Raw genomic sequence first — 25,384 nt, 5'->3', positions numbered from 1 at the left:
GGAATTTCTTTCTCTGTAATTCTTGTTCCTCTCTTCTACATGAGAGTGGGGGAGGTCATTTTGTTCAGCACTTATAAAGCACTCTTCTCTTTAGGGGGAAAAACATTTGTCCTAAAATGTGAATTTCTAAAGAATGTGAATCTGACTTTCCGTGTTAATGTTGCAAAGAAATTTCTATTAGGTAGCCTTATTGTATCATACAGGCTATAAAAATGGCTTCCTAATGGTCAGGCACCTTGCCTGTAAAGGGGAAACAAAGTCTGAGATACCTCAGTTTGGGGAAGGGGAGGCTGGCTGAGTGGACAAAACCATGAAGGCAGCAGTGAAGGACACAGTGAAGCGTTGGACCTTGCAGACACTACTAACAGATTATAGGTTTATATTATAACAGGTTATAGGCTGTAGGTCCATGAACAGATCCTAGTGGGAACAACAAGACCAAATGCTACTCTTTTAGCCCAGTCCTTTGGGATGTTTTGTAATAGGTATCCCCTAGCATCAGGGTATTGTCTTGGTGAGGCTGGCTCCTCAGACACCAGTGTTGGGGAGCTTCAGAGGAAATTTGCCCTCATGTTTGCACTTTCTAATCTTTTTTTTTTTTTTTTTTTTTTTTCCATGTGAGACCTTATCTGGAAATCAGAGAGCCTCATGTGCCTTCCATGGGATTTGGACAGGGCCAAGTGCTCTCAGAGCCTCGCGGTGTCTGTCTCAGGCTGCTGCCAGGGAGGTTGTGGACCTGTGCTGAGACCCTGCTGCCTGCAGTGAGGTGGCTGCTGCCAGTGCTCCTGGCAAAACGAATGAGAAGTTCTCTACACAGCTGGGTAAGGTGCTGGTGGATGCTTCACATGCAGCCTCTGCTGTCCCACCACTGGCAGGGCCTTGAGGGGCACCTGGGCAGGGGCTGGATCACCCAACTTGTGCTGGGCAGAGCTGTCATTGCTGAGAGCTTCTGCACAACAGCTGGACCTGTGTGATCCCAGCACGAGGGGTCTCTGTGCTGGAAGACTTCATATAGTTCACGAGAAGACGTCAGCTCAGCTTCTGTGAAAGCTTCAGCTTGGCAGTTTTCCTTGGCTGTGGTTCCACTGAGGCTGTGATTTCAATAAATATCCCAGAAATCCCTTACTTCTGCCTTCCCGTGAGCTACGATGTTCCAATACAACATGAAGAGGAAAAGGTAGAAAGGGGTAAAGCTTCAGTGCTGCGTTGATCTGGCTGGAGTCTCAGGCACTGAAAGTGCTGCAGATGGGAAGTGCTGTGCTGGTCCTCCTTGCACTACTGCCAGCCAGAGGCAGCTGAACAGAAAGGGGCATCCTGTGACCTTGGGAGGGAGCCTTGAGCTCTGCTGAGGTGGCCGTGTTTTGCCCTTGAACAGAGTTTCTGTGCTGGGGTGGGTTTGCAAGGCCCCCCTGCCTGCAAGCTCAAAAAGCTGGAAAGCACCAGCATGCTGGATTTCTGCCTTTTCTTTTTTTTTTTTTTTTATTTTCCCTAGCTTAATGTGATGGGTGCTTGCCCCTGATATCCTCCAGATTCCAACATTTTTTTTCTTTTTTTTTTCTTTTTCCTTTCCATTTCCCACCTGGAGGTGGGTCTGGACCCTACCTGGCCGAGGTTGTGTATCGGGGGTATTGTGGAGCCTTTGGGGCTGTCAAATCCACGGCTCCTGTTTCCCTCAGCCTGAGGTTTCTCATGCTCGGTGCCAGGGCTGGAATGTTTTGAGAAGTGTTCTGTTAATTGTCTGGGTTATTTTGAGGGATGGAGCTTCAAAAATATGTATGTTGCTGCGACTCTTAGGAAAGTTAAGCATTTTTTCAGTGCACTTGATTTGAACCCAGCTTGCTGCACACGATGCGAGTTGCTCTTATGGGATGTGTGAGAAACTGGGTAGGGTATTTTTCACAGGTTATTTCCCAGACTGCAGTGGTTTTTGTCTGGAAATCCTCTGTAGTGGGAGACTGGAGCTTCATCACTGTGCCAGATGAGCACTGCAAGCTGCTTCTGCTTTGCAGCTAAGAGGGCTATTATGAGCACTAACCTGGTGGCTATATTGAGCTTTAAAAGCTTAGAATTTCTATGAGGATTAAATTGCAGTTCAGGTCACATTCAGCACTGTGATGTGCTGCCAATAAAGGAGAGCAAATAGTCATCAGATTGTAATAAAGAGATTTTATTGTTAGTTAATTCTGAGCACAAGAAAAGTGTTACGTGCTTTACCATAAAGGTGGGAAATAAATCCCTGTCCTAGGGAAGTCAAGATACAGCAAGTAAGAGAAGCAAATGATATGGGGCAAGAAAGGGACATAAGTTCTCATCCTCCCTTCTGCTGCTTTTCGTAAGTCAGGCTCATAAAGCTGATCAAGTTGGTTATAAGTGGATTTTCTAGTTTAATCATTTGTATTAATACATGGCTTATTCTACTTAAATATTTATTTTGTTTCTATACTTTCAAAAGATCTCATGACGGATGCATTACTCGAGAGTGATTTTTTTTGTGTGTGTGTTGATATCTCCTGCCGGATTCTGCCCTAACTCCATTCCTCTTTATCTTCGATGTGTTGAGTTGCTGCCCAGGGGTTGCCCCAGGATCTGCTCAGTTGTCTCCAGCTGAAAGATGTGGCTGTGCAATTCTGACTGCAGAGGCTCAGCTGCACCAGGATGTGACTGGCCTCTGCCATAGAGAAAACAGATCTTCGTGTTGAGCTACGTCCCAAGAGATGAGCAAGCTTCAGCACAGAGCTGGGTGGGGAACAATTGCTTGGGCAGTTTTGGGGCACTAATGGGAACCATTACTTGCCACAGTGCTGCTCTTAATCTGAGCTAAAACCTGGATTCAAAGGTCTGCAGCCCTGCTGGTCACCCTCCAGAATCCATCAGTCACTTTACCCTTTTGACACCCCACACTGATCCTAGGGAGCCTCACTGCATGAAGGATGCTCCTCATAGAGGGTTAATGGCACCTTCTCCCAAGGGTCCCGTGTCCCAGATAACCATCTCTGAAGACTTTTGGTCCCTTCAGACTCTCAAAGGAGATTCATCTGACCATGGTTAGCCTTTCAGCAGGTGCTTCTCTCTTGAGAAACACAAGTGCATTGCAGACCTGTTAATTATAGTTTATTGGGAATTCTTCTGTTCTCATTTTCATTAAGAAAAATCTTCATGAAGATAACTTTAAGGTTACAGTGACCTTAAATACCACTTAAGAGAATGCTTAACAGTGCAATTTAATACAAAGCAATTAAAATTCCAATTCCTGGTTAACTGTATGCTCTTTGACCTGGGTCATTGCCCTCCACCACCTTACTGCTTGGACAACCATGAACCAGAAGGTATTTCTGTCCTGGCTGGCAAATATGCCATCCTACGGAGCTCATCTTCTGTTAATCACAGAAATAATCAGCATTCACCCTCTGCCTCTTCTGACTGGGCATCAGAATAAATTAAGGATGGAGCCACTCCCAGGGGAGTAATTTCTGTCTGGCCTTCTTATGGTGCCCGTGGAGGTGATCAGCTGGAGGCTGCCTGAATGGTATCTAACTGCTTAAGATGGTCTGTTAGACTTTCTGACATTCCTTGTGTTTTTGTGGGGCAAGTGGCTGAGGCCAAGGGTGTGCAGGGTGACAGATGATCTGGGGCACTGCAGTGTAGCTTTTCACAAACCTTCACGCACCCACAACCTCTGACCAGCATGAGGAAGCTCTTTGGAAAAGTACTTGGGGCAGTTTAGGAATTTGGCCCGTTGAGATGAGTAATGCAGATAACTTTTCTTTTCAAACCTGGGCAGTGGGGGCTGGTGGCACATACTTTACCATGTTGGCACTGCCATATGGGTAAACCCATCTCAAAGGCTTGCAGGGGGGTGGTTTGGATCCAGGTGATGAGCACAGTGAGGTGTTATGGTTAGACTATCAGATTGCTCCCCATTTGTTGTGGGGAAAGGGCTCCATGGCTCTTCCTGCCCATTGGGACAAACACTTTTCCCTTTCTGATTTTTTTCCAAGAGTCTTCCTCAACTGAAACCAGGGCTGAGCTCAGAGTCCTTCAGCAGGTAAACTGCTTTCACCCATGCCTGTTCACCTGCTTGAGCACCTGGAAGCTCACTGGCCATTGCTCAAAGAGAGCAGGAGCTTCACCAGGAAGGGTGAGCCTCCAGCCCAGGGATGGAGTGGAGGAGGAAGGAGCCACTTGGTGGCAGCAAGCTCAGAGAAAACCACCCTGAGATGCCTTGTATTCTTCTCCTAGTTACTGTGCTCTGCCCATGTAGAAAGAGCTCTCTGAGGAGAGGTTTTGTGGGAAAAGTTCCTGAGCTGGGGCTGCTCTTTGCTTGCCTGGTTTGGCTAGGAGCCATGATGAGCTTGTCTAAGAAAGCTACCAGAGCTGTCACAGCTGAGTGTATGGATGGGCTTTGAAGTGTGAATTAAGAGAAGGAAGCCCTGTGGATGGAGAGCTCCAGAGCTCCAGTGAGCTGTGACTGTGTCCTCAGCCCTTGTGGCTTCAAGATATGTGACTTTCTGGATCCTCAGCCTGCACTGCTTTCAGTGAGCAGGCAGGAGCCCAGCTGGACACAAGGTACTTCTGCATGAGGTGCAGCTCCATGCCTGGCTGGTGGGCCATGGGGGAGCAGAGCTGCATCTCCCTGAGCAAGGGCCGACATCCCCACAGGACAACGCTACGCACTCCTTTCTCCCTCTTTGCTCATCTCCTTGCTACCCTGGCGACTGCTGAAGGAAGCACCCAGACGGGGAAGTGCCTCCTGCCAGCCTGGAACAGTGAAACCTCTCTGTCTGGCAAGGGTGCAGCTGCACAGCCCAGCCTTGCGTGACCTGCTCCAGCCCCTGAACTCTAATGCTGGTTTTCCTTAAATGTTATTAGCTAAACTCTGGATGACTTTGTCTAAACTGTTTCTGGAGTCTAGACAGACCTTATGTTTGTGTTTCAGATGGCACTTCCATGCCCGGAGGCCACAAAAAATAGCGGACCTGATTTATCAGATCAGAATAGTGCTAAGGAAAGCCCTTTTGTGTTCCCCAGATGTTCCATAGTTGAAAGCTCAGCTATATTCATTGGTAATCTGATAAACATGTTCTCTGCACCACAGCTATAAAACAGCCATGTTTTACTTTTTGTGATGACAAGTCCAGATGATGCTTGTCTTTATTATTATTATTTTTTTCCCCCTTTAATGAAGAACGCTTTAATTCTATCTGGGCAATTTGGGATACCAGATTTGCTCTTCTAGCTGTTACCAAGGCCATCACCCAAAAATACAAAACTGAATTCTCAAGTGTACTATTCAGCATTCATGGTTCTGGGAGATTCCTTCCTGTTGAAGGTGATGCTGGGTAAGGCCTTGGTGATTATAAAGAAAATAAGTTCTTAAACAGCCCCCCTACATGAACCTCTTCCACATAGTTGGTAATATTCCTCCTTCCCATTAACGTATCAAGATTACTCACTAAATACTTAGGCTAATAAATCGGCCACTTGAATTGTCAAAGGATACCTTATATCATTCCACTGTATGAAACTGAACTGTCTCTCAAAAAAAGACTTAAAATCTCTAACATGTAAGTCCCATCTATAGAGGGAACACAAAAAGAACAGTTGTGGTGTTAAGACCCCACAGTTCTGCTGCAATGCTTGTACAAGATTGACTTGTTTAGTTTATTATGTTTTTCAGGTCATTTCTGTTAGGCAACGAAGGTATTTATTGAATTATCTAATGCTTTTGCAAAATCAGCAATGTAACACGGTCACTTAATATTCATTGTATGTCTACTCTGGAGGCCGCACTGAAGTCTCTGCTAGGCTGCTTCTGGTACTCTTATTTCTGATAAGGCTGTCTCCAATATCTATATACAACCTCACAGCTTATAGCCATGCATGAAGAATTTGAATTGTCAGAGGTCCCTGTATGATCACAAAGTTCAAAATATGTTGTCTTTTAAATGAGAGGTGAGATTTTTGGAGCAAAGCCCTGCAGTTGGAAGTGAAATCCTTGCAAATTCTGGCTGCAGAGCACAGGACCTTGGTACTCATAGCTTGGGCCTGGGAGCCAGTGGAGCATTTGGGCCTTGAAGATGAGATATGGCTGGGGAGATGTCTTCAAGGCGTTCAGAGACCTAATGTTGTAGGAGTTCGTATCTCTGCAGTGGCTGTGCTGAACTGCTGCTGTCACAGGTGCCACCTCCTTCAGGACAGCCAGCCAGCATGTCAGCACTCCCTTGACTGTTCAGCTCAGACCCTGAAGCTTTGGAGACCTAAATAACAGGTCTCTGTGGATCTGGTTTATCTGTTTCAGGTGGGGTGCCTCAGGGCCAGTGTGAGTGGCTCATGTGGTGGCTCTGAGGTGGGATCTTGGTGGGGCTGCAGGCTGGAGCTGCCAGGCGGGTCTGGCTGAATTTCTCCAGGCCTTGCTGGAGAAATTATTCCCCCTTGCCTGGGGGAATAATGCTCCTGGGGTGGCTAGCAGTGACTGCCCCCAGGGAGGAGAAACCCCTTCAGCTCCAGTTTGTCATCGCTGCTTCTGGGCAGGGGTCTGCACGCTCATTTTTGACGCTTTCCTACAGGGCACCTAGCCAAAGGGGTTTGGGGCTTTCAAAGGGAAGAATTAGCTCATCTATCTTGGGGCTTCTCTTATGATCAACAAAGGGAGTTAAGGAGCGGTGATACTGTGCGGGATGCTTTCTTGTTACTCATTTCTGTACTCAGCAAGCCGAGTTACCCAGGTGCTACAAATAAACTCCGACTTTTGGGGTTTTCTGTGCTGTGTCCTGAAATCCACCACCCTGGAAACGCTGTGGGAACAGCGGGACGCAGTGAGGGCAAGGAAGCGAAGCACCTGGGCTATGAGACCTGCAGGCACGGGGGGTTTCTGCTGGGACCCTGAGGGTCCCGGGGGGCGGCTGTTCACGGGGGGGGGGGGGGCGTCTCCATTACGGGGCTGCACCGCTGCTTCCCTCCCCTCCCCTCCAGCCGGCGTTAGGACCCGGCGGGGCGGCCCTAACCCGGCCCTCCCCAGCCCATGGAGGAGGAGGAGGAGGAGGAGGAGGAGGAGGAAGGGGGGGCCCCACGCTGCCTCCCCGCCTCCCTCCGCCGCCGCTGCCCGGCGAGGCAGCGCTCCCAGGCTCCACCGGGGCTGCCGGCATGAGGCGGCTGCGGGCCAATGCCATCGCCGTGCTGACGGTCGCCTGGATCCTGGGCACTTTCTACTACTTATGGCAGGACAGCAAGCCCCGCACGGCGGCGGGCGGCGGCGGCCCGAGGGCGGCCGGCCGGCCGGAGCTCCGCCGGGAGGACGGGAGCCTGCCCCTGGCCGTGAGTGGGGAGCCGTGGGGAGCCGTGCTCGGGCGAGGAGAGGGGGGTTTGGGGTCTCTTTGGGTCGTTTTGGGTGGTTTTGGGGGAGGTTTGGCGTGCCCGCGCGTCACCATGGCAGCGGGAGCGCGGGGCGATGCTGCGCGGGGGGAGGTTGGGTCCCCTTCAGCCCGGGTACAGCGGCAGCTCGCCCCGCTCCGGGGGCAGCTTCATTAAAAATAACGCTAATAACGAGGCAGCCCCGGGGCGGAGGTGGCCCGGCTGTGCTGCAAAACGTGCCCGTGCTGCTGGGCAGCGGGAGGGCTTGGAGCTCCGCTGTCTGTCGGACCCCCCCTCAGCGTGGGGAAAGCTGCCCCGAGCCCCCCGTGCCCTGCCTGTGCCGAGCGTGCGGCTCCGGCAGCTTCTCTCTCAGTTCCCCCCACTTACCCTTCTGTTGGTATTTTTTAAACTGCGTTTACTTCGCTCCCCCTCGCAGGCTTTGCGAGGTTTCCAGGATCTGCGTGCCCTGGAAATCCTCGGGAGGAGGATGCTGTGGCGGTGCCGCTGTGCTGCTGCTGGAGCTTGTCGCTAGCCACAGAGCCGCTGCTCCACATCCCAGCCTGCTCGCAGGTCACTGCGAGGCATCCCTTACCACTGAAATCCCTTGCCACGGGGAGAAATAATCACCCCTTGCCCTCCCGTCCCTCCGTGCTGGAGTCCCACGGTGTGCCACCCCCTGGGAGGGCAGTGGCAGGGATGGAGGACCTTCTAGCATACCTGACCACATCGTGGTGAGGTGGTAATACCACGTCCTGACCTGCAGCGATCCCATGGCACAGAGAAGGGCAGCAGCGGGGTTTTGTGGTGTCTGGGCTTCCCCTTGTGCGTGCTGGGGACAGCATTGTCCCCACAGTTGTGGTATCTAGTGAAGCCTCGAGCTGCAGGTCTCGTGTGCCCTGTGTGAGTCTGTGGGGTTGGTTACGTGTGGCTGTGTTGAAAGCATCCGCTCCCCGTCCAGCCCAGAAAACGTGCCATTTCAACCTGAAATTGAACCAGGAGGGAGAACCCTGAGGGAGAAATGGTTATCTAGAGACATGGCTGTCCTGCTGCTGTGCAGAGCCCTCAGCCCTGAGCTCGTTCCCGGAGAAGCCGAACTCCTTGAGGTAATAAATAATGGCAGTGTTGTGCAAGAGGAGGCGTGCGTATCCTCTGTGTGCTGCTCGAGTCCCCTGCCCTTCCACAGAGCCGCCAAGGCAAGCTGCCTGTTTTCAGCCGGCTTTTGGTCTGCTCTGCTCTGTGTGACTGATGCCGGAGTTCAGGTTTGGGTTCATCAGCAAGTAAGGGTGACTCATGTGACTTGCGCTTCTCTGGAAAAAATATTTTTGCGTTTTTCTGCAATTGGCTGCTTTTCTGTCTGGGGGAAAAATTGTGTCTCTTTAATGATCAAGTCCAAGAGTTCTGCTCTTGTATCTATGCCGTGACATTTCAGATCCTGGGTGAATTATGGTGAAGTGTTTTCTGAGCTTGCAGTGAGATGTGGTTTTCCTAATTATTCTCTCCTGATGAATAAAAATAACTTCAGGTAAAAAAACAAAAAACAGTTGATTCTGAGTCTCATCTTGAACCTGGGTTCTTATTTGTTTACCTCACATTTATTAGCACAAGTTTAAACTTAAATTCTGGATGCCTGACTCTTGGAGTCAGCAAGGGAAATCTTTGAATCCTAAAGCTGGGCAGAGGGGCTGTCAGAGATCAAACAGCGTCCCAGAAATAGCTCATGCATTAATGGTGATCCTACAGATCCCTGTTCCTTATCCAGAAGTCTAAAAAACTTGGCCTCTATGCAACAGCCTCTACCCAAACAGGTCCTGCAGATGCTTGAAATAAAAATGCAGCAACTGGGAAACTGGAGGCGTGAATCAGTGTGAGCTGTGCCCCTGGACGCTCCCTATTTCATCCACCGTGGGCAAAGTGTCAGAGGCCAGGGAATGCACTTTTTCTGTTTGCCTCCTGACCCTTGGAGGCTTCCCAGAGGCAGAACCTGTGCGATGTGTCTTCAGAGGGGCTTTGGCATCGTTTCCACAGGCTGTTAATCATTCACCACTTGTCTCTCATCTGCTTTCATGTGGAGCTGATGGCCAGAGCCTGACTCCATCCTGCCACAGAATGCTGCTGGGTGGGAAGCTCGCCCAGAGCACCCGTGTCCCACCTGCAAAGCGTTTGGTCAGAGCCTTGTCTGCTACCTTTGTCCTGCCAGCTTCTGTGGCCTGTGCAGCTTCTCTGTGAGCCCACCAGAGGCTGCTTGGCAGCCGACAGCCCCGGCACAGTCACACTGCCTCACGTTTCCCGGCGTCGGCTCTGGTGGCTGCCCGCTATCTCTGTGTTCAGCCACTTAAAATGAACACCAGGCAGATAAGATCGCTGTGTCCTTTTCCCTTGTAGCAAAGGATTTCTAAACGCTCTGCGAGCGGCACTGAGCTGAGCTCTGCCTGCCTGTTGGGAGGCAGCTGGTGGGGCTCTGGGCTGGGCTGACAAGGTGCTGCTGCCTCTGGGCACTGAGCAAGTTGGTGAGGAAGGATGCCAGTCACCTGGCTTCCCTCTCATTTAGCCAGATATTAGGTAGTGGCTGGGGGGAATGCCATTTGCCTAGCTGGCAGAAAATGATTGTATTTAATTTGTCCCAGTGGCCCGTGTGAGACATTAAAAATAAATAAATAATAATAATTAAAAAAGAAGTTCACAGTGATGTTAATTAAATCCAGTTGGTAGCATTGGCATTGTCAATGTGTGGCATGGCAGTTCTGGTACAGGGGAGTGTGGTGACTGGGCAGCTGGGATGGTGCTAGGAGGTGGGGGGCTGAAAGCACAGCGCTCCCCAAAAAGCATTTTTTAGCAATTTTTGAATGCTTTGAATAAGCGGGTGAAGCAGCTGCAGGCTTTAGTGAGAACGCAGTGTGCTGCTGCTTCCAGAGTTAGATTTCTCCTTGTGTTTGTAAAACCACCCTGACAAACCTCCGTGATCTAAAAGCTAAAAATTTAGTAGCGTTTGCTGGGAGCAGAAGCAGTTCTGTGCTGCCTTTTAGTTTCCCCAAAATCTAAAATGGAGATTTTACCTGCTTTGCAGGGCTTTTGGGAGCCTTAACTAGCAGGTCGTGCAAAGCATTTCAGATGAGGTACCCTTAGCAAAGCATTTGGTTGAGTTCACTCTTTTGTGAACATTTGAACCAAAAACTGGATTAGCAGAAATGCACGGGTCGGGGAGGATCAGCTGCAAGAGAGCGATGCTGTGGGCACAGCAGAGTTTGCTCAGTGTGCTGAGCAGTAAGGAGTGAAAAGAGGCTGTCTGCTACCTGCTGCTATTCCTCACTGCATTTTTGTGAGCGTATTTTCTTGCAACTAATAAGAGACAAAGGACAGGAGGTAGGCTGTTCTCAGCAGGCTTTCCAGGTCCAAATTGGGCTTGCGGCTGTATGTTCAATGAAGTATGTAGGAGTATGTTAAAAAAGAATTTATTCTGGACCAGCCAAATCCTGAAACAGTCACAGCCAGAAAAGCACTCTTGCCCAACAAGGTGTCTTTAGCAAGTCTCTGAAAAACTCTTCCTGCAGGACCAAACTGGAAAACACTGATGCTTTCCATCTGCTCACGTGCAGAATGCCCTGCATGAAGGATTTTTGTGCTGTGCCTTTGTGCCTTTTGGTATCAAGTGTGCAGTTTAAAAAAAAAAAAAAAAAAAAAAAAAAAAAGCTTAATAAGTGAGCATCTAAGAGCTGCAAAAAGCAGGTCCTTGGGTAACTTGTGAGTTGGTTTCTGAGTCTGGGAACGGTGATAGAGTGGCAATTCAAATGGTAATCATCAAATCAACTTGCAGTTGTCGTTTTTGTTTTTTTTAAATAGTAAATTAATTGTAAAGATTAATAGTAAATTATTAAAGTTTAGGAAATGTGAGTCTTGGAAGTGCTCAATGATGTGATCTTGCTGTATTTCCCAAGTGCTATAATAAATATGTGATTCCTTTGTTTTCCTTTGTACCTGGAAGACATTTTGGATGCAGTTGTGCAGTAGGAGGAATTACCAGCTACACCAGGCTGTTGGAGGAGGAGGCGGCTGTGCGTTTCCTAACTTCCCGGGATGTCTGTTTGCCTGAAGTGCAAATGCCTCAAGTTACACCTGAAGCTAGGGCGCAGTCAGCCTCCTCCCGGTGTGATTGCTGGGTGGGTTGATGGGAACAGCAGCAAACAGAGCATAAATCGTGGTGCTCTACCCTTAGCTTTGTGCTCAGGAATAGCAGAGCTGGATCCTGGCAGGCTGACGGGAACACGGTTGCGTTTCTTCCACCTCTCAGAGCTCAATGTGGTGTTGGCAGCAGAAGGATGGATGCTCTGCGGTGAGGTAGCCCCTTCCAAAAAAAATCTGTTGGAGCAAACCTGTGCCTGTCTGCATCCGCTGTGTCTTTGGGTGGTCTGAGTCATGCTGTGCCATGCCCTGGGATGCCTGGCTTCTTCCAGTCTGCGCTGGGGAAACTGGTCTGTGCTGGCCGGGCACACCCAGAAATTTTGGGGAGGGCTGGGAGATCAGTGCTCCTGCAGAGCAGCTGTGGTTGGCACAGAGGCTCCGTCAGGTCAGGAGACGAAGAGCACCAAAGGGAGGTCTAGCCTCAGAGGGGTTGCCCCGGCATGCTTCAAAAGCTGCTTTTGGCAGCGCGTGAAAGAGATGCAAAGAAAGACCTGCTGGCTCAGGGCAGGTTCCTGAACAGGCACAACTCATGCTGCGATGCTGGGTGAGCCGGGAGGAGGTGGTTTGAATGGTGCTGTGCTTGCAGTGCAGGACACGGAGCGACTCACATCAAGTAGCTGGGAAAATCTGCTGATCTGCTTGCATCGCTTAGCTTCCAGCGTTATTGAACATCATTGCTAATTGTAAATTATTTCTCATTGATTTTGGGGGGCCCAAAGCCTTACTTTCAGGACAGATGTGCCGGAGCTGAAGGGAAATGTGGAGGGAAGATATAAATGATGGTGTTTGGCAGGGCGAATGACACAGGTTGTGTGGTATTCTCCTCTCCGCTGCTGTTCAGCCGCTGGCTTGTGCAGCTGTGCTCTGCCATGGGCACCGCTGGAGTCAGGGAGCTTACTGAGTGCTCCTGCTGCCCTCATGGTTTTGGGCACGCCAGTCTCAGCGTGGCAACGCCATGGCAGCAGAGCCCGCTCGCCCACCACCGTAGCAGCGGGGCTCACCAGCTCTTCCTTGCCATAGAAAAAATTGCAGGGACACCATCCTGCATGCAGCTCATCAGAGGCATAGGATGTGTGCGAAGATGAGCCCTTTAAATCTTGGTGCCCTAGTTAACAGGGATTTAGTCCTTCCAACCTGTCACAGCCCATCTCATTTTTCCTCTTTTTTCTTTTTATTTAGAGGATTATGACTGTCGCATTGAGCTTAAAGGGGATCAGAACGCTCTGTGTCTTTCTTCTGCTTCTCCCCAATGTCTCCCGAGAGATACCACAAAGAAGGGGCAGGAGCGGATGAATGGGCATTAGCATCACTGCGAGTGCTGAAGAAGGGCTGAGGAAAATCCTGTGCCTTTGGGCTCATGTTCTTGCGGGATCTGCAGGGGATGCTCTGTTGTGCTGGTGTCCTGATATCATGCCTGTGCAGGAGCAGGGGCTCGCAGCAGGCTGTTGGCGGCTGCAGGGGGAGAGTGCTGGTGGGCAGCTGTGTCTGAAGATGTCCCCTTGCGGCTGTTCTGTGCCTCCTGTACCCTAGGAGGCATTATTCTAGCTCACGGGTGTGCAAAAGGCACTTGGTGTTGCCTGCGTGTTGCATGGTCAGAAAACAAGGTATGCAAACCTACCTGGTTGCTTCAGCTGCATGTCAGTGAAATCCAAATCGTAATATCTGAATTTCAAATGAAACCAGTGTAAGCAAGCAGAAGCACGGGGTGACTGAACTCGCTAGTTTATACAGCAGTGAATTGGAGAAACTAGAAAATAACGCAGCACACGGCATTTATTAAATGTCCAGGAATTCGCTAAACCAAGTCTTGTGGCAGATTCACTAAAGCTAAGCAAGCTTTGGGGATCCGCATGACATCATCATTAGTTTTTTTGTCTAGCTTTCTGCTAATGCAGTTATAATTCCACTAGAAACACACCTCCTGCTGCTATATTTAACTTGCCAGCCCTGTATGAAGCTTTAATTGTGGTTGTCACCGCGCCGTGGCAGGGACGGTCGGGAAGCACGTTGCCAGAAGGCTGCGTGAATCACCAAAGGGGGTTCTTCTCTTCCCGGAGCTGAGTTGTGACTGAGTGGGAAAACACTTCTGTTTAGCTCAGAATTTGCCTTATCAGCTCAATGTTTTTCTTCCCAATGTAAATTCCCATATCGCTGTCAGTTGGGAGCGCCTGACGTGGGTATATTTTGGTAGGTTTCAGTCGCTGCCTGTCAGCTGTTTTGGGTCTGAAGGCAGCGAAAGCGGTGCTGGCTGTAAGCCTGCCTTGCTGCTGGGCCCGTGCCTCCGGGGCAGGCTCTGCACGTGAGGGACGTGTCTGGGGGAGCCCCTGCAGGTGGGAGAGCAGGGCAGGGACACGTGTGGAAGATCAAACCGTGGGGGGCTGCTGCAGGGCTGCTCACGGTCAGCAGCCGCTTCTCCAAATGGCTGCAGGTGAAGGCCGTGCGGCCTGAGGCCCGCGGGCACAGCCCTCAGGCACAGCCCCTGCTGCCGGGTGCCTCGTGCTGTGACTGGGGGTGTTGGGATGTCCTACCCCTTGATTACCCCAAGTGCTGCCTCAGATTTATCGTGCCTATCTTTCTACCTGTTCGTTTGCGGGAAGAAGCAGCGTTTGGGGGTAAGCTGCCGGGAGTGGGGATACAGGCGGGAGAAGCTTACAAATGGCTCCTCTGCACGGCAGCGTTAATCATTAAGCCAGCCACCACTTCACTGCGTGACTTCTCGCCAGGGCGAGCTGCCCCTCCAGGCTGAGCAGAAATTAACCTCGGGGTGTTTGCTGAGCTTGTAGGTGAGCGCTGGGAGCTGGGCCGTGGTCTCCCCACCGCTGAAGGCTCTGTCACTGGCAGTGCAGCACGGCTCCTGCCGGCTCCTGCCTCACTTACCACTCTGGCTTTGGAGAGTTAAATCCTCGACTTCACCCTGATAATGTGAGGTTGCCCAGCTTATGTTGCTTCTAATGTAAAGTGACAGCCGTAACCCATGGCTCAGGCCGGTAGCCTGTGTGATTTGCTCTTCTTGGGGGAAAAAATCCACTGTAGGCAGTCTGAAGATCATTCCCTCTGCAGAAAAAAAGCGTGTTCGTCTGGGAACGTGCTCCTGCCGTTTGTATTATGCGTTTGTTTTTTGCCTTGATAACAATTTCTTTAAGCAGCTAGGTAACAGTAACGTGAATGCCTGCATGCTTAAACATACGGCACAAGGTAGAGTGGGCAATACTGGCTGACGGGGCACATGGCCTTTCTGCCACAAGTCATTAATAGTCAAATGCAAACACAAACTGCAGCACTGACTTTTGCAGGAGCAGAATTTTGCAAGGATAAGCTCAGCCGGTTGTACTTTCCCCCAGAAAAGAAATCTGAATATTGCACATACACTTCTGCTACTGCAACCTCTGACTTCGGTCAAGAGGGGTCTAACTAGTGTATGTTGGCCAGTCTGGGCAAATTCTGCTGGATGATAAGAAACACGAGTGAGCAGGCATTTAGCCTCACTGTACTGGTAGGTAAAGCTGGATATGTGAGCTATGGTCTGTGCCAGAGCTGGGTGAGCTGCCCTGCGAGGCTCCAGAGACCACCTCCCCGATCAGAGGGGTGCAGAGGAGGGGTTTTGGGGCAGCAGCAAAGTGCCACCCCAAGGAGGCTCCTCAGAGCCAACAGCAGCACCATTCCCTGAGGGAAACTTGCCCTGTCTGACACATCCTTGCTGTTCCTTCTTGAAAATCTCCTTATGGCTCTGTGAGGTCTGCAATTTGGAGTGGCTCTGCACTGTAAGCAGAAATGGGTTATCCAGAGTTATTTGAGGGGAAGAAAATGACCAAGATGGAGTGAAAACCCTGCTGATTTAAAGAACAGCTCCCTAGCTAAATACCTTTGCCCCTTGAGAAAGAAGGGAGTGGAAAATCCCTGCTGTTTGATAGGGCTGCTCAGGCCCCCATGGGCTGTGCCTCCAGAACTACTCGCAGTGCTTCTGCCAGCTCACTACCTCCAGCATTACCAAGGCACGCGTGAAAAGCATCTGCCCAGGAATGTCTTTGGTGTCATTTGGAGGGCAGCTCAGCTATCTGTCCTCTGGACAGACTGGGTCTGGCGAAGAAAAAGGCATTTATACTGTGCTTTACTAAGTGTTGACCTAAAAGAGCGCGTCACTGCACATTTCTCAAACCTGTTAGCTAAAAATAAATCTCTCAGTTTTTAATTAAACGGATTGAGTGGATTTCTGAGAATTTGAAGGTGGACAGCCATAAGCCTTTAGGTTTGCTGGAGTAGCTTGCATGAACTTGGAGGAGCTTCCTTTGTGCTCCCAGTGGATGAGAAGGGAGTAGGAAGAAGCACAAAGCACGAGGGCTTTTTTCTTCAGTATATGCCTATAATGTAGGGCTGGTGTGGAAGTATTAAAATAGCAAATATTTGAATGTTTTAAACACAAATCTTAATATTGTCCTTAATTGTCACTGCCCTTATTATTGTCCTTAATTGTTGTGGCCTAATGGTGTTGTTGCAGAGAGCAGTGGGCAGAGAATGATTTTCCTCGAACATTTTCTTTGCTGTGTGGGCTGGGGGCAGTGCCCACCTGACTCAGCTGCTGTGCAGCCACATTTCTCTCTGCTGGTCAATGAACAGAAAATGCTGCTTTCTGCACAGGGAGCGGGGATACTGGCTGCTAGAGTCATATCTGAGCTGCTGCTGTCACAGGAGTTGGGAATTAGGCATTGCACCAAGCCAAGGATCTACCTACTAAGGATACACAGACTGAAAAGGAACGAGTGTTTGTAAGTTAAACAAATTTGTAGTAGCATCTGTTTTACCCAAATTTTTATTTCTTTTTTTACTGGGGGAAACAATCCAGAGACAGTGAGACTGAGACACTTCAATTGTTATTTTTGGCACTAAATATATTTTGTATTGACACATCTGTCTGCTGCACTTCACTTAACACATTTCTGAAGAGCCCTTGAGCATCTTCTTTTACAGATCAAGAATCAGAGGCTAAGAAAGGTTAAAGTCTTGATTTACACTGGTTGCTCAGGCTCTGACTTCCTCTTTGAATGTCTCTCGCACCGGGCACTCGGCTGACACCCCTTTCTCTAGTGTATGTGTGAACAGCCATGGTTCCTTTGTGGGAAGAGGTGGTGGATTAAGGAAAAGCGAGGTGAATATACCCTACTGGTGTGTGGTGCCAGGATGCTTCATCCCCTGAGGATGGTGCTTCTCCTCCTGATGTGTCTTTGGATGCAGCATTGAGAGCACTCAGGTCTGTTGGCAAAGTGTGGCACCTTTCAGGGCTGCAAGGTGAAGCCCCTAGTAATGAGTGGCTCAAATGAGACAGACAGTAACGAGCTGTCCTGGGATGGCTCATTGGCTTCCGCCTCGCAGAAAAAGAAGTGTCACCCTCATTTGTGCTTACCTAGCCATGCAGCTGGCTTTTATTCTTGAACCAGCTTCCTAGCTAAGATAAAGTCCTTTGGGCATGCCATTTGCATGGGGTTCTTAATTAGAAGAACTCATCCTAAACATGGGCATCTTTCACTCATTAATATGGCAGGGAATAGAGATTAATTGCATCAGCGGAAACGTGTTTGTTGTTGTTTATGTGAAATGTGGCGGTCCTTGGTGTCTGCAGGCAGGGATGAGGTTCCGGGTGATATTGTTGTGCTGCCACTGTTGTGTTTTTAATTATTTAACGAATTGCTGACTTTGAGTGGAGGTAGCTCCACAAGGCTTGCTCTCTGCTGATCAGGAGATGCTTAAAACGTGCCTATTCCAAAGCTTCTAGATCTGCAGTGATAAAGGGGGTAAATTGTGCCATGTTTAAATTTTTAATAGCCCTCTCCTAAAACATCTTTGTTCTCCTCTCCTGTACTGCCACGAGTGAAGGAAGGGACAGGGTGCAGAGAGGTTTGCTATGATAATTTCAGAATTAACAGCTTAGTTTGCAGCACAAGTAGGTCTTATATCCTGCTTCTTTCCCCTCTGCCCCCCTGTCCCCTCTGGTTCAGCTGGCCAAGGGTTGCCCTTTCAAGTGTCTGGAGAAGAGAGAGCTTAGAAAGTACTGTGCAGAGCTGAAGAATCGGAGATTAGAATTGCTCGTTGGATCCTTCTGTGTGAAACCTGGCTTCTAGAATTAATTGCTGACGTTCAGGTTTCGAAGGGGCTGTGTCGTTCACAGAGAATAATGCAGGAACAGCTCACCGGCTCTGAAACATGTAAGCACGATTTGAAATGCTTGCCAGTGGGGTGCAGCAGGGCTCTCCTCTGAAGCTAGTGGCAGCAATTAAATCACTGGAGAGGAGTGTTGGCTCCCCCCCCCCTTTTTTTTTTTGCTAATAATCTCATTCATCTTTTCAGTGGAAAATTTCTTTTAGCTGCCTCAACTCCTTCCTTCCTCCCCCGATACCTGTCATGGTGTAAACATATTGCTGAGGAGAACTGTGTCCTCACGCAGAGTGAAGGCATGCGAGCTGGCTCATGGAGACAAGTCTTAAGCCCGCTTCTAACCTGTCTGAGATGTTGCTCTCACCCCAGGAGCCGTGGGTGCCCATACAGCTACTCCAGGTCCCGCTGGGGCTCTCTCTGTATGTAAAAACTGTGGTCTTCAGCTTCTATCCCCTAAGTACAAAAACTAGGAGATCTGTGGCATTTTGAGAGAGGGGATGAGTATTTGCCCATGCACTTAGTTAATACCTGCTCTTCAGTGCTTTATTGCAGGTGCTTGCTGAACACTTCTCGCACTTTCCTTTTGGGATTAAAGTGTTAAGAAATTTTCTCCTTCCCTTTGTGCTCTGTGCTGTCTCACCACGAGTCAGGATGAAATTGCCTCCTCAGCCAAACAAGATCTGGTGGAAGGTTGTGCCTGGAAGATTTCTTCGAGTAGGAGGTTTTTCAAGTTTAGTGGACACTAAGTTAAAGAAATATCTCAAAATGAGGGAAGGTAGAACAAGCATTTCTGCCTCTCCTTGTTCTCAAGCGTGTAGTGCCAAGAAATCAGAAGAGGAAAGACTATGGAGTTTTTAAGGTGATTGAAGATTTGCTGGTTTGCTGACCTGTGGGCTGTGGAGCCTTCTCTGCCTAGAAAAGCCCCCAGAAGAGTTTCTGTGCAGTTTTCTACATGGCTAGCTCGTAGTTTGAGGCCCCAGACATCAGATTTTCCAATCTGCCACGTGTCTGAGGACAAGAGTTACAGCCCAGCACTTCAGAATGGTCAAGAAGTTACTGACAGTCCTTGGCTTATTGGGTTCCTCTGCGTAAAATCTCATATACAGCACTGATGACTAATTGACTGAACTCTTGTCTGGAAAAGTTTCTTGTGAGATGTGAGTAATGTAAAATTGCCTTACTGGCTCCAAAAAGCATAAATATTAGTTTAAAATGACTGTTGCCAGGCAGAGAACGCTGTTATCTGCTTTTAATTACAGGACAATATTTTCATTAAAAAGTGAATCCAAGTCATTTTTATCCGTACAGTGAATGGAAGCAGTTAATAAAACTAAACAGTTTTTGGGTTTGAGATTTGCAAGGTCTCTCGGATGAGGACGTACAAAACACCTGCTTCCAGGTGTGCCTGAAGCTGCTGCTGGTGTTGCAGCTCTCCTGTGGAGCTGAGGTGGAAAGGAGGTGTTAATCATTCCTCAGGGGCTCTGCGAGACATTGATGCAGCACTGTGAACGTCACTGATCGTGTCCTCCAAAAGATCTTGCTGGGGCCATTCAGCTGGAAGAAGGGGTGGACAGCTCTGGTAGCTTGCTGAGAGAAGCAAAATTTGTGATTTAAAAGCCTGGGGATGCTTCTTACTTTTCCTCTTGCTCTGTGAAGGTGAGATTCTTATATTTTGCTCTTCAGATTAGCATAATTTATGCCATTCCTGCAGATTTTGGTAGCTGCCAGTAGAGGCTGAGCATGGGACAGGAAAAATTAGCTTTACACTCTTGGGGTACGCCCTTCAGCTGTCTGCACATGTTGCTTGTGCTTCCTTGACCCAGGCAGGGTACTGCCTCCCTTTTGGGCTATGACGGAGGCAGAGGCTCTCCCAAAGTATTAGTTAGTCTGTGACTAGGTTAGTCCTGGTGACCTGAGGAGATTCCTAGTTGCAGATAGCTCTGGAGATCATGGTACACCAGGAGGAGGAGTTGAGCTGGTAGTTCACTGACCTTTCATGGTGCTCCTGCTTGAATCATCAGGTATTTTCAGCTTCCCCAGCTGATGTGAGCACTGGGGTGATGACCAAAAGTGGGACCAGTCTTCTTCATGAGAAGGAAGGTGACAGACAGAGGAGGATTCAATCCCCAGTAGATCCAAGGGGCCAGCTTGTGTGCATGGCAAACTTGGCATCTGCAGCCTAAGCGATGCTACCTGACCCTAGATGAGATGCCTTGTTTTTTGAGGGAGTGGATTTAAATCAGGACAACATTGCCGCCAAAGGCTGTTCATGACCTTGCAGCAGCCAGAAGCCCTGCTGTGCTCACTGGCCTGACTGCATGTGCCACTAACCAGGCTGGAGTGGGTGGTATGAGCTCCTGGCATGTCTGTCCTGTCCCTGCTGCAGAGAGGGGAGAGCGTGTGTTGGGTCTGAATGCCGTGGGAAGGGTCGTGTTATGGAGGCACCAATACCGAGGGCACCAATGCCAGCTTGTGCCACTGCTGCCACTGACAGCAGGTCACCTCGTTGTGGGATCTTTGGAGGCTGGATGTAAAAAGAGTAGCAGGAGATGAGTTTATTTTGGACAGAGTAACCTGTGACTCATCCTCAGCTTCCTAGAACCCACTGGTCCAAAAAATGTAATAATTCTGCAAGACTTCAGTGTCATGATCCTTCTTTTTGTTGGCGGTGTCTTAGAAAAGTCTTGGAGTATTGCTCATACGACTGCTTCAGCAATAACTGCTGAAGCCACCGAAGACTTAACCTTGCAACCTCACGTCAGCAGCACTTCTCCAAATCTTCAGATGGAAAACACGGAGCACAGAGGGGGCAAAGACGATTAATTGCCTTCTGGAGGTGATTCAGGGAAGCGTATGAGCACATCTCCGTTTGCTGCCAGCAGGTACTACAGGCTCGCCCTTGCTGTAAATTACAGGCTTCGTTGGTAGGACTGAAAGTCAACTGCTCTGTTAACCTATGAGATCTAAACCTTTTCAGCCCATCTCTGTATGGGCACCTTCCTAACCAAGTTTGCTTCTTCAGAAATCTTACGTCTGTGCTAGAAGAATCCAGCAAGATTGCTGGCTAGTGTTACAAAGCACAGGACTTCAATAAAAACCTCCAATGACTGTTTGCTTACGTAAATGTGACGTGAAACTTCTCTGTTCTCCTACCCTGCCTCTGGAAAGCAAAACATGATTTACTCAGGGAATCTTCCCTCTTCTCCTGTCTACACACACCTCACATTAACCTGGTCACCCATTTAAATCTGTGACTTCCTTGAGCTCTAACATTTATATAAGCCAAGTTCACTCAGCCCATTAGTCACAATCGCATCAAACTTACTATAACATCCTTGTCAACGAAGACTAAATTAACTGAACTTCTTTCTATGTCCTTTCTCCCCCCAGTATTTGGATATTTTCTCTTCAGGACTAATCTTTTAATCCCTTTAGTGTTTGAAATTTGAGGATTCCACAACAAAGGTCACACCAACTGTGTGTACCTACTATGACAGAATATAACAGAGATAAAAAAAACACGAGGGAAGGGCTGAGTTTAAAAGCCAAAAAGGTGGCCTCCTTGTAAAACCTCTTCCAAAAGCATCAGCAAAAAGGGATGCACCATAATGTCAAAGGATATTTGTTTAAAAGGAAAAAGATTGTAAAAATAAAAATATTAAAATAATCCACGTTTGAAGTCTGGGTGATTGCAGGTGAGCTGTTAAAAATGTCTGTGCATATGCTACAAATGGTAGGCTGGCTGCCATCTTTTTCATCTGTTTCTCCTCTCATTTTTGTGTCTTTTCATGCAGAAACTACGTGCACGGTTTATGAATGAGTCGTTTGGGAGATGTGGATGTATAATTTACATGTGTGTATATTGGCAGGCTTGAGGTTCATATTGCAGCCCAGCTATGAGTGCATACTGTAATGATATTTTAATTGTGGCAACTTCGGGAGACTTCTTTTCAGTGCTGAGGATTTTCATTATATTTGAAAATAAGTATTTTCCTGTTTTATTTCCAGTAGTGGTTCAGAGAGACCTTGCTGCGCTGTGGAGTGGTACCAATGAAGTGACAAGCTGTTGGACCTCTTGAGCAGAACCACAGGAGGACAGAGGGATGCCTCTTGGTATCTACCACAGGAGCTATCTTATCTATCTAATAACAGACTAAACCAGATCGGTTTGGCTGCTATGGGAGGTTTGCTGGGGCATTTTTGTCCTCACTGAGCAGAGGTCCATCGTGGGCACCTTTTACTTTACAAGCCCTGGAGCCCTCTGTCAGAAAGGGCTGGTGCCAGGTGGCTCCTAGGACTAAGCTGCCTTCACTTCTCTTGGGTTTTTCCTGTCTGAGACATCCCCAGATGGGACTTGGGGATGTCCAAGAACTGGAAGCAGGCAAGTTACAGTCCCCTCCTGTATGAGGATGGGGTGGCATTGCTGATGAATTCACCAGGGCACCATTGACTTGCAGCAGGTAGAGCCCTCTTTAATTAGAGGTGATGTCTGAGGTGGTAGCACAACCAAGTGTGGATTCCTTACTTGGGTTGCTGCTCAGAGGCAGTTTTCTCTATTGGATATTTCCTAAAGAGCTGCTTTGGTAACACAAGCTGCCATGACTTTTTTCCTCATCCATATCCAGAAGTCACAAGGCAGGCCAAATTTTCAGGATTCAGCCCTGCATCCCTCTCTGTCATCTTATGCATATGAAGTGTACTTAAGCTTTTGAACTGCTTGATACAAGCCTACAGGCAAATCTGAAATTGGATCAGTATTGGCAAATCCCTGAACTATTTGGCATGCTGCAGTGTTACCGAGTGGCTCTCTTGATGCTATCTCCATAGGCCAGGGGAAACTGAGATGGAAAAGCACTCTCATGGTTGAGCAGGAGGGACCAGGAGTTGGAACTACAGGGTTTTACTCCCGACCTTTGCAACTTACAGTTGCTCAGGACCTATTCCCCTCGCAACCTGCCCGGCCCTCTGGTCCTCACCCCACTGGGGCAGGGGGGTGCCCCCACCAGCAGCCTACCTCTGAGCAGAGGCTCCACGAGTGAAGCACTTTCAGCTCTGCAGATTAAGACCGCAATAAATGAACGCTTGCTTGTGAGGGCTAAGTGAAGAGGCAGTACCTTAAGCCACATGATTGTTAGATGTTTCAGTGTTCCCCAGTTAATGAGCCTCTTTGAGATAGGTGTCAAGAGAAAATAAATCCTATCGTGTCTCAGCCCTTACACAGTAGGATTTGAACTGTGTAACACTGGTTAATGCAGAGAGATAAATTGCTGTTGCGTTACCCTCGCCAAGGTACATGGTTTGTGTCAGCTGTCTCTCCAAGGCAGCCATTTCTGGAGCACTCCATCACATGCTACAATTACGCTTTTAGTAAGGAACACGACTGACTTTTCTGCAAAGAGAAATGTGATTTGTTCACTAATCTGTGATTAAAGATCAATGGGAAAGATGCCTTTCTACTTTCCTTTAATGAACTTATTCATTCTATTGCTCTGTATGACTGACAGATCTGTATCAAGCCCCAGCCTCTAGCATCACAGTACGAACCTTTATTGCTTGTGTTTAAGGGCTGACTGTTCGTTTATAGGCAGAGTACCAGGCAGTTATCCTCTGCAAACCAGCGCACAGAAGCGAGTAGTGTGCAGTTCTAGCAAAGCAGGGGGACAGGTGTTGAAAAATTGTGCCTTTTTGTGATGAACGCAGATTACAAGGAATTGATCTGCTAGTTTCTAATGAAGAATGTGCTCCTCAGATCTTCTGCTCTGCTTAACTTAGGACGTTGTTATAAAGGATCGGCTTTCCAGAATTGCCTGAATGTACCAAGAGTTTGGGTCTTTTTGCAAAAGGATGCTTTTCTTTCCCCTTCTGGAGGGGTTCTGCTTAGGGTGTCTTAAGTCTTAAGACCTTAGGTCTGAACACGACCGCAGTTGGTTATACTTGGGGGAGGGCAGGGAGCCAATTTCTGGCAGTTGGCTTGTTTCATTTTTGTGGGTCCTTTGGAGCAGCCCACAAATGACACGTTGAAAACCACGCTGGTAACCCATGTATGTTGATATGGCAATTCTCTGTTTAGGCTTCTGTAGGTCGTTACCAGAGTCTTGAAGTAGGTGCTAGCGATGAAGGAGAAATCTACTTTATTCGTGCTGTTTTTGTAAGCTGTTTTGGCCAAGCTGTTTGGGAAGAAGCTGCAAGTGGATGCCCGAAGCAGTCTGATGAGTGGCACCGTGCTGGGCACAGGCATCAGCTGTGGCTTGGGTCAAAGAAGCAGGCAGAGCCCTGCAGCCGCAGTGGGGCCTGAGGCAGGAGCTGAGCCAGGCAGCAGGCCCTGCCGGGTCTGCAGCTCACCGAGTGCTAATTCCCTCCTCACACATGGGAACTGCCTCTGTTTGCAGTGGGTGATAACCTAGCTTTAAAAAAATAACACACACAAAGGCAACAAAACAAACTAAAAATTACTGTGGTATTGCTATGGTAACAAACATCTGAAAAGCAGGCAGATCTCTGTATCAATTGCAGGCTCAGACTTTATAGCCTGTGCCCTGGTGCGTGCATATGCAATCAGAGGCAGAAATGAAGCTGTGAGGGAAAACAGCAGCAGGCTTATGATACCTTGGGGTCTTCCCAAACGTGAGAGTTACTGCGGGCCCCACCTGAGGCAGGCTAAGGGCGGCTGCAGGCTGCTGGTACAGCCTGTCACTGCCGGTCTGCTGCCCAGCCAGACTGTGGGGGATGAGGGGACAAATGCACCTCACAGCACTGGTACAGCTGAGCAGAAACGGGTGATCATGGGATGGGTATTGGAATATCCCATGTTTTGAGTTTAAGAACACCTTAGCCTCTCATAAGGTTTTTGAGGAAGGCATAGATCCAATTTGCACTCAGTTCACTGGCAGGCCTGGCATCTAGGCCTGGGAGGAGGCAACAGGAGCTCAGCTTCTCCTCTGGCATGGTGTGGTTCTGAGTTTTGCTTTGTTTTCATTCTTTGCTTTCTGTTTTCACTCTGTTATCGGCAACATTTGTCCCTTTAAAATCAGTGACGTAGCAGAGGAGGTGCCAACAGCAGAGAGCTTTGCTTCTCCGGCTGAGATGGAGCAAGTTCTTCCAAAGCACCATAATGCATGGGGTATGGTGGTAGCTATTCCCTTGCACAAGGAACTCCAAAAAGTACAGCAGGACCGGGCAATAGGGCAGGAGAGAAAGAGAAGAAACTTCCACCAGGGCAATTGTGGAGATACATGGGAGCCGCACTGTGTTTGTGGAGGCTGATGTGAGGAGAGAGGAAAATCCACCCTGAGACAGCCTGGCTTTGAAGAGGAGGCACTAGCCCAGCATTGGTACACCTTCAAAACACTGCCGAGGAAAAGAGGTCTCATTTCCCCCCAGTCCTCCCTGGGGGACGATGCTGAAAGGAGTATGGCACAGTGTGTGTGTGGAAGGAAGCGGCCTCTTGTCACGCAGTGAGTTCTCTGCTTGTTGCAGCTCCCGCTCCTCAGGGACCGAGCTGCAGGCTGATTCCTCCTGAACAACATCTCTGCCTTCAAATTAGCAGAAGCTATTAAGTGTGAGATACCGCTGGGGACGTGCTCTGGATGCTTCTGGCATGTTGCTCGTTTCTGGCCTACCTTGTGTGTGACTGCGGGGAGGCAGGGGAAGAGATTGTGGTTACTGAACTCTCACGTGTCAGTGCACACGCTGGCACGCCATTACGCACAGT

The 25,384-nt window shown here is 48.9% G+C and overlaps 1 protein-coding gene across 3 annotated transcripts in view; it reads left to right on the top strand.

The window, feature by feature from the left end:
- The first annotated feature begins 7,037 nt into the window (after positions 1 to 7,037).
- GALNT16 (polypeptide N-acetylgalactosaminyltransferase 16) overlaps positions 7,038 to 25,384 on the top strand; it is a 63,978-nt gene continuing 45,631 nt past the window's right edge. For 2 of the 3 annotated variants that reach the window (XR_011097123.1, XM_068684171.1), the window contains exon 1: positions 7,039 to 7,314. Coding sequence is in view for 2 of the 3 variants with exons in the window: in XM_068684171.1 (XP_068540272.1) it covers positions 7,144 to 7,314 (171 nt within the window). In the remaining variant the exon portion in view is untranslated. Of the gene's footprint in view, positions 7,315 to 25,384 lie in introns of all 3 variants that reach the window. The other variant, XM_068684172.1, reaches the window with a different exon arrangement.

This window comes from Anas acuta, chromosome 5, assembly GCF_963932015.1.
Source record: "Anas acuta chromosome 5, bAnaAcu1.1, whole genome shotgun sequence".
Lineage (NCBI taxonomy): Eukaryota > Metazoa > Chordata > Aves > Anseriformes > Anatidae > Anas > Anas acuta.
Note: the sequence above shows the minus strand (reverse complement) of the source record. Positions and strands in the feature narration are given on the sequence as shown.